Source organism: Setaria italica, chromosome IV (genome assembly GCF_000263155.2).
Source record: "Setaria italica strain Yugu1 chromosome IV, Setaria_italica_v2.0, whole genome shotgun sequence".
In the NCBI taxonomy this organism is placed as follows: Eukaryota; Viridiplantae; Streptophyta; class Magnoliopsida; order Poales; family Poaceae; genus Setaria; species Setaria italica.
In genome coordinates, this window is record NC_028453.1 from 33,778,379 (window position 1) to 33,793,223 (window position 14,845).

A 14,845-nucleotide genomic window follows, 5' to 3' on the forward strand; every position below is an offset into this window, starting at 1 on the left:
TCAAACTATAAAAAAAGAGTTGGTCAAACTACTCGCGGCTGGCTTCATAAAAGAAGTCGTTCATCTAGAGTGATTGGCTAACCCCGTCTTAGTGCGGAAGAAAAACAACAATGAGTGGAGGATGTGTGTCGACTACACGGACCTCAACAAGCACTGCCCAAAGGATCCCTTCGGGCTTCCTAGGATTGATCAAGTCATCAACTCGATGGTAGGGTGCGCTCTACTCTGTTTCCTCGACTGCTATTCGAGGTATCACCAGATAGCACTCAAGGAAGAAGACCAGATCAAGACCACGTTCATCACCCCGTACGGAGCTTTCTACTACACTACAATGTCCTTCGGGTTGAAGAACGCAGGCGCCACATCCTCCTCCTAGACGGAATCACTTTCTCTATCAGATACGATGGAGGCATCATGTTTTGTAAGGGAAATGAGCTAGGATCGAGTAGAAGAAAAAGAAACTGAAGGTAGGATCTATAGTTGGCCATATGGCCCGTGGCACGTGCGCCGGCCTACGGCACGGGATTTTGGTCCAGTCCAGGCAGGCACGGCATGGCGGCCGTCGTGCCCGTGCTGGCCCAGCCTATACCATGACCCGTGCCTGGGCTCCTCTCTCAACCCGCGTGCTGGCCCGGCCCATACCACGGGTCGTGCCTGGGCTACTCTCTCAACCCGGGTGCTGGCCCAGCCCGGCACGACCCATTTGGCCCATCAGAATTCAAAGGTTGGCCCAGCCTGTTAAGGCCCGCTCGGCCCGCCTCCATAGCTATATAAATATCGTCCGGCTCCCTCGCTCCCTTGCCCCCAAACCCTACCCACATTCCGCCGTCTCCCCCACTCCCTCGCCCCTCCACCTCCCTCTGTCTCCTCACCTCCGCCTCCCTCTATCTCCTCAACTCCGCTCCTCGCCTCCTCCCCTCGCAGATCCGACACCTCCCTTGCCCGCCGCCGGCTGGCATCGCCCTTCCGCTTCCCTCATCGACTCCTCCCATCGGCCCTTGCTGATCCACCGCTTCCCTTGCCCACTGTCGTATCGCCTCTCGACCTCTCTCGTCGACTCCACTCCTCCCTCGCAGATCCACCACCTCCCTAGCTCCCTCGTCGACTTCGCTCCTCCCCTCGCAGATTCGCCGCCTCCCTAGCTTCCTCATCGACTCTGCTCCTCTCCTTGCAGACCCGCTGCCTCCCTGGCTCCCTTGTTGACTCCACTCCTCTCCTCGCAAATCCGCCGCCTCATATCTCTCGGTGAGTCGGTGTGCACGAGGAAGAGGTAAGCCAAACTCCGGTGCTTCTCTGCTTCCCCTCTACCATGCTCCGGTGCTTCTCTGGTGGGTGGATAGACAACATCAATAGCGACTCTGGTGCTCCGGGTGCGCTCGAGGATGAGGTAAGCAATCTCCAGTGCTTCTCTGCTTCTCCTCTACGGTGCTCTGGTGCTTCTCTGCTTCTCCTCTACCGTGCTGACATGCTTCTCTGCTTCTCCTCTATTGTGCTGACGTGCTTCTTTGCTTCTCTGTGTCACTCTCTCTATAGGCCTTCGATGCCCACCCATTGAGGAGCTGGGGAGTCGACGATGGAAGACTATCCAACCTGCTACAATGAGGAGTTGAGGTTGATGGGGGAGATCGGAGATGATGAGTCTGACTTGGAGGCAGATCGGCGTGAGCTGCTCAACATCCCTGTTCCCGATGTCGATGATCAGCCCGGTGGTGGAGATCTGCCACCGCCTGCTGCTGGTGCTGGAGGTGAGATGGGGACGGGGACGGAGAGTACAGGTAGCAAGAGGAGTCATTCTTGCACCTCTAAGGTATGGGACGACTTCGAGCCACTATACAAGGTAAAGAATAACAAGAGGGTAGGAACTGGTGCTAGGTGCCTCCATTGCAAGAAACTCTATTATGGTATTTCCTCTAGTGGTCCTGGACACTTGCATAGGCACCTTCCAAGGTGCCCACTCTTGCGAGGAGCTACACGTATGGCTCAGTCCCAACTCAAGTACAATCCTGATGGCTCTCTCCATCTCTGGGAGTACAATGCTGATGTTGCTCATATCCAGTTGTATAGGTTGATTGCTAGACTAGATCTTCCTTTATGCTTTGGTGAGTCTGATGCATTTGAGGAGTATATTCAGGTTGCTCATAATCCTAGATTTACTTAATTGATGTTTCTCATAATGCTGATAATATTGCTGAGTGTATTACTTCTATTATTTCTGATTATGGTTTAACTGATAAGATCTTTTCTTTTACGTTGGATAATGCATCGGCAAACGCTGCAGCCATTGGTAAGTTCAGTCCTTCACTGTCTGGTTATATTGGAAAACTATTTTTGCATCAGTTGTGCTTGTCACATTATTAATCTTATTGTTAAGGCTGGCCTTGATGTTTTCAAGCCTATGCTTAGTGCATTTAGAACTGCAATTTCATTCTTAAATTCTTCTAACCAACGTATTTCTGATACAAGTCCTATTGCATTGTTGTTGGTGTCCGCCCTCGTAAGTTTGCTTTGGACATGGATGTGAGATGGAATTCAACTTATCTCATGCTCAAGCATCTAATACCCATAAGAACACATTTTCTGTGTTTATAACCACTCAGCACCCTTTGGTTGAAAGCCAGCCACTCCTCACAGAAACACACTGGTATGTTGCTGAAAAGATTTTGTTATTTCTTGAACAGTTCTATGATTCTAATGTTTTTTTGTCTGGTGTTTATTATCCTACTACTCCATTAGTATTGCATCATGTTCTTGAGATAGCTGGACATCTTAGTACCTATGAGTATGATGATGATCTCAAAAATGTTGTTGCACCCATGAAGTCTAAGTACTTAGATTATTGGTGCGATATACCTATGCGTTATTCCATTGTATTTATACTAGATCCTAGAGTTAAGATGACAAGTTTTAGCAGTGTTTTTTAGCTATTGTCTCAGCTCAATGGAAATGATAATTCTTGTTACTTAACTGATGTAAGGGTTGAATTGTCTACAATCTTTTCCAAGTATGATGCTAAGTTTGGTTCTATGAGGTTGCGGAGGGCCACACAGCCAGGGCCTATAGGTAAGAAAAAGACCGCTTGGGGTAAGATTTTTGGTAGCCAGGGTACTTCATCTGGTTATGGTGCTGCTAGCCTTGGTAATGGCTTGGGTTCTGATTCTGCATCCTCCTCCCTATTTAGGAGAACATCTGCAAGTGTTTTGTTGTAGGCTACTAGTACTGGTGCCTCTCTTGCTGCTGCATCTGAACTGTATGCCTACCTAGATGTAGCTGTGGCGGAACACCTCGGATTAGCTCAACTAAAGCACGGCAAGTCGCTTAACACGCGATCCTCATGCCTTAATCGAGTTAACTCGATGTGCCATCGGATTTCATCCGATTTAACCACTTTTCAGGACCGAGTTAGCATAACCCAGATGAAGGTGAGTGGTTCCAGAGAATACAACAAATCCACCATTGGTTTAACGCTTCATTACATACTTAGTTAAAATCAGAGTTTTACAAAGGTTGAAAGAAAACAACAGAAGGCAAAAGCATCGCGGAAGCTAGCGTCGGGGTCGGATGTCCCTGGTGAGGCCAGCTAGGACATCAGTGATCCCATTCCCCACCGTCCAAGGAAGGGTCCCACTCGACCGTCCAACCCGGAGGGAGTTGGGGCGGCCAAGTGCCAGCAGCAAGCTCAGGAGTTGCAACTTCACGTGAAAAGAGAAGCCACAACAAGGCTGAGCTTCTAAGCTCAACAAGACTTAACCAACCGGTGGGAAAAAGCTATTCCACCACTTCTAGACATGCAAGGCTCCTTGGCTGATTTGTTTGTTTGCCAAAAGCGACTATGTTAGGTCCTTACTTTCAAGTTTTAGCTCAGATTCTAAGTTCATTAACCAGTCTACATTGGCAACTTACTCTAAGCAAGCATAGATCCAACTTTATGAATATAAGATCATCATCAAGACCATGTCATCATCATGTTCCATCTTTACTTAGTGTAGCATAGCGATCAAGCAGTCTCAAACTGTGAGAGACGGACGAATCGATCCGAGTTCTTTAACCATGCATGGTGAACCTAACATCACGACATCCGCGCACCACCGAGGGTCGCTTCCTGTGTCGGCCTTCCCCATCAATTCCCTGACCCGTGTCGGGTCCACTTCCTTTGGTGCAAGGTTCCACAGACCTGGCCTCTGTCGTTCTATGACCACACTTGCCACCACGTGCGGTCGCAGGGGAACTTCGTTCCCAGGACAGTGGAGCGACCGCTCACGTCCAGGTTCAATTAGGTACTAGGCTTCCCCATCCCATACTGGGTATGAGATTAGTACTTTCAAACACTTGATCACGAACACCACCACTGTCCGGCCTTAATAGGTTCAATAAACAGACAGGGCGATCAGCCGACCACCAAAAGAGTTAACCAAAACCCTGCCCCATCCATTGTCCTTATAGTTGTAAACAGAAAAGGAACAGCCAACTCCTATAACTCGCGAATGATAGGAAATCACTCGGCTTTTACCGATTCCTATTTAAGCATTGCAACTACTCGACCCAATAGACTAGTGTTCAACACAAGGGGACTAAGTCATGCATCTAAGGTTGCAAACAACTCCTATACGTAAATGCACATTCATAAGAAGGAAGGCATGTGCAAGTTTAGAAAGTTGGGTTCATGCTCCGGGGCTTGCCTTCTAGCGGAGGGGAGGTGAACGGGTCTTCCGCGGGGGCTGCTTCGGCTTCTGGTATTGGCAGCTCAGCTACCGGTCCGTTTTTAGGCGCCGGGTACAACTCGTAGGTGTCGTCGGCGAGGTGTAACTCTACACGAATGCAATGCAGGAGTTAGGGTTTAGACGGTTATTTTAACAACACTTGCAAGTTCAAGCTCAGACACTTGTAGCAAAGCTACAGAAAAAGTGGGGGAAGTTCAACTCCAGTTGGTGAAGAACAGGATAAAAGGGTCGGATGGGGATAAACTTGTGATCTGACCCTTAAACTTTAAGGAATAAATGTGTAGGGGTTCTCAGACTTAACACAGAGAAATCCCCGATAATTACACAGATACCCTCGGGTCAAGGAAAGAGATACAGCCGAGCCCTCGGGCGAGGTGGATAGGGGTCGGCAAAACAGACAGGGTCGAGCGAGACGGAAAAGGGGTCGACAGCTTACCTTCGGGTCTATGGGTGAAGCTCTGGGGTCGGGAAGGAGCAGACTTGGGTGGGAAGACTAAAGCACTAAGGCTTGGGCGGCGGCGAGGTTTGACGGTGCTCCGGCGGTGGCGACACTTCTTGTGGGCGACAAGAGAGCTCTAGCACAGAGCGGAGGAGCAGACGGCTGGTGGGTTGGCGAGAAGCGGGTTTGAGCGGAGAGGGGAACTTCTTAAGAGTTCAAGTAGTAGGACTCAAGTGCGCTCAGAGTAGGGGCGGCGAAACAGCAATGGCGAAGGAACTCCGGTGGGACTCAGGTATGCCTTTTTATAGCGGCGCAGAAGAGAGAGAGTTTGAGCAGCACGAAGACTGTGAAGAAAAGGGTGGAGTGCGCTGCCATGGCGGCGATTGAGCGGTGATGGGCGACGGAACAGAGCTTCGGAGACAGGGTCTTTGGCCATTGGGCACTGGAGACAAGGCGGCGCAGGCGCGGTTTTGCCGGGATTTAGATTTGGCGAAGGCGGGCGTAGTCTGGTCGCGTCGAGCGGCGGATTTGACTGGCGTGCGACAGGGAGAAAGGCGCCACAAGCGAGGTTGCAGCATGCGAAGTGACAGGGCGAGCGGCGGCAGGGCGAGCGCGAAACAGTGGCTTGCCGGGGCATAGTACTGGCAAGACGGAAAAGGAGCTATCGCGGCCGGAGTTGGGGTTGGCGAGGGCGGAATCGTCGCGGAGCGAGTTCGCGGGCAACGCGACTGTGGAGAGGCGGAAAATCGGAAGCCATCGGGTCTGCAGCCGGGATCTGGGTGAGATGATGGGCGCGGGTCGCGAGGTGGTCTGACGCAGCAGCGGCAAAACTCTGCCACGGCGGCGACGAGGCACCTTGGCGCAGCCAGCGAGGGCGCGAGCGAGACGAGGTGAGGCAGAAAGGGGCGTAGAGAGCTTTCGCTGCGATTGGGGAGGAGGGCGCGTGGATCCATCCTGTCGCGGCTGGCGACTGGGCGAAGCGGCGGGCGTCGGAGGAATCAAGCCACGTGGCGAGGGAGCTATGAAGTGGGCGCATGCTGCTCGGGCGCGTCTGCCTCGGGAGATTCGGGGAGAAAGATTGCGGGTCCACCGGTCAGTCTCGATTTCTCCACAGCTCCAAGATTGAAAGGAACACTGCCTTTGGGGACTTAGAAGGAACCGGCGGTTTGGTTGGGTTCTCAGGGGTCGGGACTGAGAACCGGATTTTTGAGCGCTTAAGCTCAGGAGAGCTAAGACAGCGGGATTTAGGACTCGGATGAAGATTAACTCAGCTGATTTAACCAAGGTCATTACAGTAACATCCCTAAAATTCACCAAATTAAATCACTCGCTAAAAATCATTTTCAAAATCTTTTCACCGCTTGAGCTCCCGAATCCCATCTTCCCGGCGATTTCGCCGTTTCATCACCGAAGCCGACCACTGTCCATCTTTTTCCCCTTTTCCCCTCCGTGTGTCACACCGCGTGTCGGTCGGAAGACCGTCGCACTTGTGCTCGCGACTGCTTCCGCAATCCCTGCCGTATCTCTCTCTTTAACTCCTCACACAATTCAATTCTACCTTCTCCTTTTACTCCATCTCTTTTTGTTTTTCTTCCTTTTCTTTTTCCCTTTTCTCTTTCTTTCCCCTTTTTCTTCTTTCTTTCCCTCTCTTCCTTTTCCCCTTCCTTCTTCCTTCCCTGGCCCCACACGCTCCTACCCATGTGCGCCCCCGCCTAGCTTCGCACGCGCCTACCCGCCCACCACGCGCGCCCCGGGCTCGCCACGCTGCACAAGCGCTTCGCCACCGTGCCACGTCACCGCCCCTGCTACCGGCGCGCCGCCCATCGCCAAGTCTCTGCACCACCTGCTATAGCACCACCCTGTGCTCTGCCCTGTGCCCGAGCATCCCGACCGCCATTAACGCCACCTGCCACCTCCCTGTGAACCCCTGTGCGCCGCCCATTGGCCGCCCCCTCCCCCTCGCCTCTGGCCTATAAAAGGGGCTCCGCTCCGCTCTCCAACCCACCACCAACACCCCCGCCAACTCCCCTTCCCTCTAGTGCTCCCAAGCGCCGCTGCCATTGCTATTGCCGCCACCTCCCGCCCATTGTCATGGAGCCCCCCTCCAAGCTGCCCCAGCCTGAGGTGAGAAGAGGAATCGGACCTCCTCGATCTCCTCTTCCTTTTCCTCCTCTTCCAGCCGCCGCCGGCCAAGCCGCCGCCCAAGCCCGGCCTCCTCTATTTCTATCTCAAGTAGCTAACGCTTTCTACAACATCCGTTGCAACGATCTAAATCTCCTAAACAAGGCAAACATCATCCTAATTCCAAAAAAAGAAGGGGCGGAAAGCATCCTCGAGTATCGGCCAATCAGCCTCATCCATGCGTTTGCAAAGATCATCACTAAAGTACTAGCGCTACGGCTTGCCCAGCACATGAACGCTATCATCTCACCCTGCCAGAGCGCCTTCATCAAAGGCAGAAGTATTCATGACAACTTATACATGAGAAATATCGCTCGCCATTTTCATCGAAATGCGACACCGGCTCTACTAATGAAATTACACATCTCCAAAGCCTTCAACTCAGTCTGTTGGGACTACCTCATCTCCCTGATACAACACAAAGGCTTCCCAACTTGATGGAGCCAATGGATTATGTCCCTCCTAGCCACCTCAACTTCAAAAGTGCTACTCAACGGCACACCATTGCCACTGATCCAGCACGGCAGAGGCCTCAGACAGGGTGATCCATTGTCACCTCTTCTATTCGTCTTGGCCATCGATCCACTATAGCACATAATTGCTCAGGCAACTGACAGGAGCCTCCTCACCAAACTAGGAGGAAGAGTGACAAGATTTAGAGCATCTTTGTACGCTGACGTCGCCGCCATCTTTATTAGGCCGACACGCAAAGACATCTCCAACATTGGGAAGATCCTCCAACACTTTGGAGAAGCCACTATCCTATGCACGAACTTGCGCAAGACACAGATTGCACCCATAAGCTGTCGAAACATCGACCTTGACCTACTACTCAATGATCTGCCGCTAACGAGATCGGCATTCCCAATGCGCTACCTTGGTCTCCCTTTGTCGACAAAGCACCTGAGAAAGATTGAATTCCAACCTTTTATAGATAAAGCGGCAGGTAAACTATCAGCTTGGACTGGACGAAATCTAACACATGCAGGCAGAGTGAACCTCACAAAATCGGTCCTCTTTTCACAGCTGGTATACTTCCTAACGGCTCTCAAAGCAAATAATGAAGTGCTCACAGATTTAGACAACATCCGTAAAAAATTCCTCTGCGCAGACGACCAACAGCTAACAGGTGGAAAATGTAAAGTTAATTGGATAAGAACCTGCCTCCCGAAACAACATGGGGGACTTGGCATCTCAAACCTTGAGAAATTCGCTAGAGCTCTCCGCTTAAGGTGGCTATGGCATGAGTGGACATCATTGGACAAACCCTGGGCCAACATAGAAACCCCATGTGACAAGATGGATAGGCAACTATTTGCTGCTTGCACGGTCATCACCCTCGGCGATGGCAAAAAGGCCAGCTTCTGGAAGTCTAGCTGGGTGTAGGGCTAGTGACCAAAAGACATCGCGCCACTACTCTTTGCCATTTCAAGGAAAAAGAATAGGACGGCTCACGATGCCATCAATAACAATAACTGGATCCGAGATCTCAACATCAATAGTAGCATCAACAGCTCACATTTAGCTTCTTTCACCCTGCTATGGAACATGGTCAGACATACGGAACTACAACTAGAAAATGAGGACACTATCAGCTAGAAACTAACAAAATCAAGAATATAAAGCACAGTTCCTAGGCTGCACCGAAACACTGAATATCTCCTCTATTTGGAAAACATGGGCGCCACCAAAATGTAAATTCTTCGCGTGGCTAATTACACAAAACTGTGTATGGTCCGCAGACAGGCTGGCCAAATACGGATGGCCACACAACGCCACTTGCACCCTCTGCAGACGGGCCATAAAGACCAGCCACTACATCTTGGCCGAGTGCAGATACACCAGGAGAATTGGGATCTAACAGCGACATGGATAGCGCAGCCAAACCTCAAGCCAAATGCATGGCGGCTCCCAGCCAACGCAATGGAATGGTGGATATATATATAACTACAGCATCGGATTCACCACGTAAGGCTCTGAAAAGTCTGACTCTACTTATCATGTGGGAGATTTGGAAAGAATGGAACGCGCATATCTTCAACAGACACGAGAGCTCACCGACAGTGCTTATGGCGAAAATTAGGGAGGAGACGTCAGCTTGGTTAGTGGTGGGGGCTAAAGACCTAGCATTACTTCTAGCGCGAGAGTAGTCCTTACCTTCTCGCATGGCACGCCGTGCTTTCTTTTTTTTCTTTTTTCCTTATAAACTTCTGCTCTATTTATGCACGCTCTCGTGACCGTTCGTTCAAAAAATAAACTCGCACACGCCCGCCGGCCTATGCACGCGCCGCCGACTTCTCCTTCATATCCGGCGTTGCTCCCACGCCTCGCACGGCCTGCAGTTTTGTCTCCGGCGACGCCCGATCCGCTTCCACTGCACTCGCCACGCGAAAACGAGACGCGAGTGACGGCCCCGCCGGACGTTACTCTTCACCACCCGCGTCCGGCGGCGTCCTCGCCGCCTCACCGCACCGCCAAGCTCTAACCGCCGCTATCCTCGACCCCTTTCAACTACCAATCGAAGAAGCTCTCGGTCCCGCCATCAGCAAAGCCCATTCGGTTGTCTCCCTCCACCCTAATAGGCGGCTGCTGTTGCCGTCTCGCTCGCCTGCACCGCCGAGCCAGCCAACCGCCCCCAAGCTCCTTTCTAGGCCGACGAATACCGGAGAACCCAACCCCTCGAAACCGTAACTAGCAGTGTTGGGCTGCAGGGCTTCGACGCCGACGCTGGAGAAGGCGGCGACGGCGCGAGCGCGAGCAGGAGAGGTAGAAGAAGCCGGTCGGATAGCTGTTAATGCACGCCGACACTGGAAGGTGATCCAGATGCCTTGGGCGGGCACAACCATGGTTCCGAATCTCGTGTCGTCCTTCCTTGGTCGTTAAGCCTTGCATGGGAGCAAACAAAAAAGAAAGAAAATGGTCCGCGGCACGCGCATCTGTCAGAGAACACCACTTATTTTGGTGGTCTCCGAGGTTGAAGTCACATGAAAAAAGTACCCTGTCTCTCCTCCAGTCCTCCCGAGACGAACAAGTTGCAGAGATTCTCGAGTCACACGCCCGTTCCAGCACTCCCGAGCTCCACGCGCTGTCGCGCTAGCTTCTGTGCCGATTTCCGCAAGTGTCCCCTGCATTGGCAATCCCTCCCAGAACTCCCATCCATGGCTTGCATTGGCTGGACCTTCGTGCAGGCTGATTAACTGGATCTCGTCGCCGTCCTCTCCTCCATCGTCTATCCAGGTCCCCGAAGCCCGATGCCGCCGCCGGCGGGCCTCGCCGCTCACCCGGGAGCGCCGCCGCGCCTCTACTTGAAGACCCACGGGACCAGGGTGGCGAGGCTGCACCTGCTGGACTGGGCCGTGCTGGTCCTCCTCGCCGCCCTCGACGGCGCGCTCAACCTCATCGAGCCCTTCCACCGCTTCGTCGGGGAGGACACGGTGCCGGGCCTCCGGTACCCGCTCAAGGACAACACCGTGCCCGTCTGGGCCGTGCCGGTGCTCGCCGTCGCCGCGCCGGTGGCCGTCGTCGCCGGGATATACGTGCGCAGGAGGAACGTGTATGACCTGCACCACGCCATCCTCGGCAAGTTCCTTAATTTGCTCTGCCATTCCTCTTCCTATTCTGCAGCTACGCTTCTGACACGGTCTGTGCCCAAGCTCGCAGGGCTTCTGTTCTCGGTGCTCATAACCGCCGTCCTGACCGACGCCATCAAGGACGGCGTCGGCCGGCCGCGCCCCAACTTCTTCTGGCGCTGCTTTCCTGACGGACTGCCTGTGAGTTCACCTGTTTCATTGATCAGCCTAAACTCCAGAGTACAGAATGTACTCTGCCGCTGCTTCAGAGCAAGCCATCTCACTAAACGTGATGAGCTTTCTTCAGAGGTATGACAACGTCACCAGAGAGGTCATCTGCCACGGAGACGCGGCCGTGATCAAAGAAGGGTACAAGAGCTTCCCGAGCGGCCACACTTCGTGTAAGTCCGAAGAGATCTGAAGGCTGCTAGCTTCAATTTGCTGCGTTCCCGTCCAACAATGATCACTGAACACTGCCACATTGGCATTGCAGGGTCTTTCGCTGGTCTGGGCTTCCTGTCCTGGTACCTCGCCGGCAAGATCAAGGCGTTCGACCGGGGAGGCCATGTCGCCAAGCTCTGCATCGTCGCCATGCCGCTGCTCCTCGCGGCAATGGTGGGGGTGTCGCGGGTGGACGACTACTGGCACCACTGGCAGGACGTGTTCACCGCCGGAGTCCTCGGTATCGACTGATTTGCCTCTTCTCTGTCGTTAGTTCGTTACCAAGCTCTTCTCGTTTCTGAAGATCACACTGTCAGTCTGTCACGCTCTATTCGCTGTAATTCTGCTCCCGCAGGATTGGTGGTGGCGTCGTTCTGCTACCTGCAGTTTTTCCCGCCACCCTCCGGTGAACAAGGTATGGTCCTGCTAGCAGTGTAGATGCACAGTATGCATTCAGATTCAGCAGGCTAGAACACTCTTTCTTGTCAGGTCTAACAGAATAGATCGAAATCGAAGCACCTTCATTTGTTTTGATTTCTATTTGCCATCCTTGTCTGAACGTTACAATGTTATCTCGCGTTTCCTTCTCTGAATGTACACATTGTTAGATAACTGATGCTGTTGCCAGTCGGGTTTCAGGATTCTGGCCTCATTCCTACTTTGAGCACATGCTTACCCTCGATGGTGAGATCGAGGTGCAGTCGGCAGCCGGCTCGAGTCGCCACCCGTCACTGACGCTTGACTCCTCTCCGGGACGCGCTGGAAGGGAGATGAGAACCAGTAGCCAAGCATTGGACTCAATGGAATCAGGCCGTAGATCTTAGCGACTGAATGTCACTGTTTCTTTTTTTTTTCAACAAGACTGTTCTAATTTTAGCACGTGTTTGGTTTTGAGATCACGTGAAATGGGTTAGGTTCATTCCACTTTTGTGTTGGGTTCAACCCATCTCGTGTTTGGATGAAAGAGATGTGTCCGTTTCAATTTTTTGTTTGATTGGAGGGGTTGAGAAGGTTGGGATGAATATCATTTTAACACCGTTAGCCATATCTGTTAGTGGATCCACTATCATCCATTAGGTCCACATATCATCCACCTAATATTTTCTTGTTTTTCTTTTACCCTACCTTCTCCCAGCTAGAGCAGCTCTCAGGCCGGCGGTGGAGCTCCCGGCACCGGCCACCCCGCCGCTCCCTTCTCCCCGGCGCCAGCCTCCCTGCTGCTCCCTTCTCTCGGCCGCCGTCCTCCCCGCCGCTCCCTTCTCCCTAGCGCCGGCCTCCCCGCCCCTCCCTTCTTCCCGCCGCCTCCCAGGCCCGTCGCGCTCTCTTCCGAGCCGCCGCCGCCACCCCACGGGATCCACCCCGACCAACACCTAGGGAGGTCGTCCCCCGCCAGCCGTCCTCTGCCTCACGTCGCCGTCCCAGCCGTGTGCCGCCGCGCGACTAGAGGTCGCCCCTACCCCTGCCCCGCTTGCTGCCGCTGCCCCACGCATGAACGGAGACGGACGACATTGATGTGGGTCGAGTGCGTCCGCTCATTTTAGGCGGATGTATTCGATCCGCATCTAGAAGGAATATTCCCTTGTGGGTCCAACCCAATCCAGATGCATTTCCAACCAAACACGGATCGATGGGGTCAAATCCGTTCCAATCCAATTCGATCCCTAAACCAAACACACCCTTGCCGGCACAGGGATGCAGATCCCTGCAGCGTGCCATTACTTGGATCATAGGCTCATAGGCATCCCGGTCGTCAGAAAATTGACGAAACAATCTTTTTTTTGGATGAAGAAAATTGACGAGCTTGATTAGAATTTACTTTACAGTAGTGTGCTGGCTATGTTACCGATTGGTACAATATTTTATATACAACTAATAAATCAAGCAAAAATTCGCTCAGCCTCAGATCTTCGATCTAGAGCATGCCCTGTAACAGACGGCAGCCTTCATATGCAGGAAGGAGGGACGAGCGTGCCGCCGACCACGCCGCCGGCGACGTGCGCGCACTGCGACTGGGTGGAGACCCCGCGCTTGAAGTAGCGGAGGTCGATGTCCCTGAGCTCCAGCCCGCGGCACGGGCTCGCCTCGCTGCACGACAGCTTCACCGCCACCTGCGTCGCCGACACGCCCCGGATGTTCCTGAACTTGACGTCGCTTATCCTCACCGCCGACGGCCGCTGCTCCGATTCGCGGCAGGAGGCGTAGGGGCAGTACTCCTGGTCGATGATGATGGGGTTGCGGACCTTCCGCATGACGATGTCCTCGAAGACGAGCCCGGACACGGAGGTGGGGCGCGAGCCGCCGCGCCACGTCTTGATGCGCACGCCGTTGGAGGTGCCGGCGATGGTGCAGTTGACGACGCGCAGCCGCCGGACGTCCTCCTCGCCGGGGTACCTGCCGAGGCTGCCGACGCTGATGCCGTGCCCGGGGCCGCAGGTGACGCCGGACACCACCACGTCGGAGGCGCCGGGCCCGACGGAGACGCAGTCGTCGCCCGTCGCCACCGCGCAGTCGGTGACGCGCACGTCGGAGGAGCCCTGGATGTGCACGCCGTCCGTGTTGGGGCTGTCGCGCGGCGCCCGGATGGTGACGCCGTGAATCCGCACGCCGTGGCTGCCGGCCACCGTCACGTGGAAGAACTTGCTGTCCAGCGACGTCACCCCTGTGATCGTCGCGTTCGTCACCCGCCCCAGCTTGATGGACTGCACCAGCAAATTTTTTATCTCATCATGCAAATCAATCTGGACCGTCGATCTTCCGATCGAACGGCCAAAATGCGTGCAAATCAGCCTGAGCTTATTTACGGTGGGGAGGAGCTTGCAGTCGCGTTTCTTGGGGCACTCGTTGAGCGGCCACGCGGTGGCGCCGCGGCCGTCGAACGTGCCGCCGCCGGTGACGAGGAGCCCGTCGACGCCAGAGAAGTGGACCCACTCGCGGCAGCCGCGGAAGGCGCCGAGCCCGGGCGGCGCGCGGAGGACGCCGGCGACGCGGACCTCCATGTAGCCCCTGCACGGGCCGCGGAGCACGAGGGGGTGCAGGAGGTAGCTCCCGCCCCTGGGGACGACGACGGCGGGCCTCCCTGGCGTCGCGCACGCCCTCATCCACGCCCTCAGGAACGCCCTGGAGCTGTCCGTCTTCCCGTCCGCGACCGCGCCGAAGTCCGTGACGTTGAAGACCGGGCCGGCGCCGGCACCGGCGTCTGCGGCGAGCCACGTCGTCGCCATGGCAAGGACGAGAAGCAGAGCGCACGAGCGCGACGCCATGGCTTCCGGGCGCCGCTGGAAGGGAGACGCCATGCATTGCGCGGAGCATGATTGATTTATAACGAATTCTTGGAACTGTCTGTTACTGTTAGGCAGCTGCTCTTGCCATGAGCACCTGTGTCTTTGCCTTCTTTCATGGCTGTTTTGTCTCGGCAACGGCATCATCACGAGTCTTCTAGCGGTCTGCGGTTGGTCCAAGTAGGTAGGACATAATCCGATGGAGCTGTCATGTAAAAA

At 54.2% G+C, this 14,845-nt stretch overlaps 2 protein-coding genes across 3 annotated transcripts; one reads left to right on the top strand and one right to left on the bottom strand.

The window, feature by feature from the left end:
- The first annotated feature begins 10,346 nt into the window (after positions 1-10,346).
- On the top strand, positions 10,347-12,276 carry LOC101778524 (lipid phosphate phosphatase 2). 2 transcript variants are annotated; one of them, XM_022826165.1, is made up of 6 exons: positions 10,347-10,917; positions 10,999-11,108; positions 11,215-11,308; positions 11,401-11,589; positions 11,704-11,763; positions 11,977-12,276. In XM_022826165.1, exons 1-6 carry the CDS (start codon positions 10,590-10,592, stop codon positions 12,081-12,083), a joined length of 888 nt encoding a protein of 295 aa, XP_022681900.1. In that variant the 5' UTR covers positions 10,347-10,589; the 3' UTR covers positions 12,084-12,276. The 2 variants fall into 2 exon arrangements, with proteins under 2 accessions (XP_022681900.1, XP_004965895.1); XM_004965838.3 differs by having other exon boundaries at positions 11,988-12,276.
- Positions 12,277-13,147: 871 nt separating this feature from the next.
- LOC101754086 (exopolygalacturonase) lies at positions 13,148-14,837 on the bottom strand. Its single transcript, XM_022826223.1, has one exon. It carries the CDS (start codon positions 14,771-14,773, stop codon positions 13,292-13,294), a length of 1,482 nt encoding a protein of 493 aa, XP_022681958.1. The 5' UTR covers positions 14,774-14,837; the 3' UTR covers positions 13,148-13,291.
- Between the last annotated feature and the right edge of the window lie 8 nt (positions 14,838-14,845).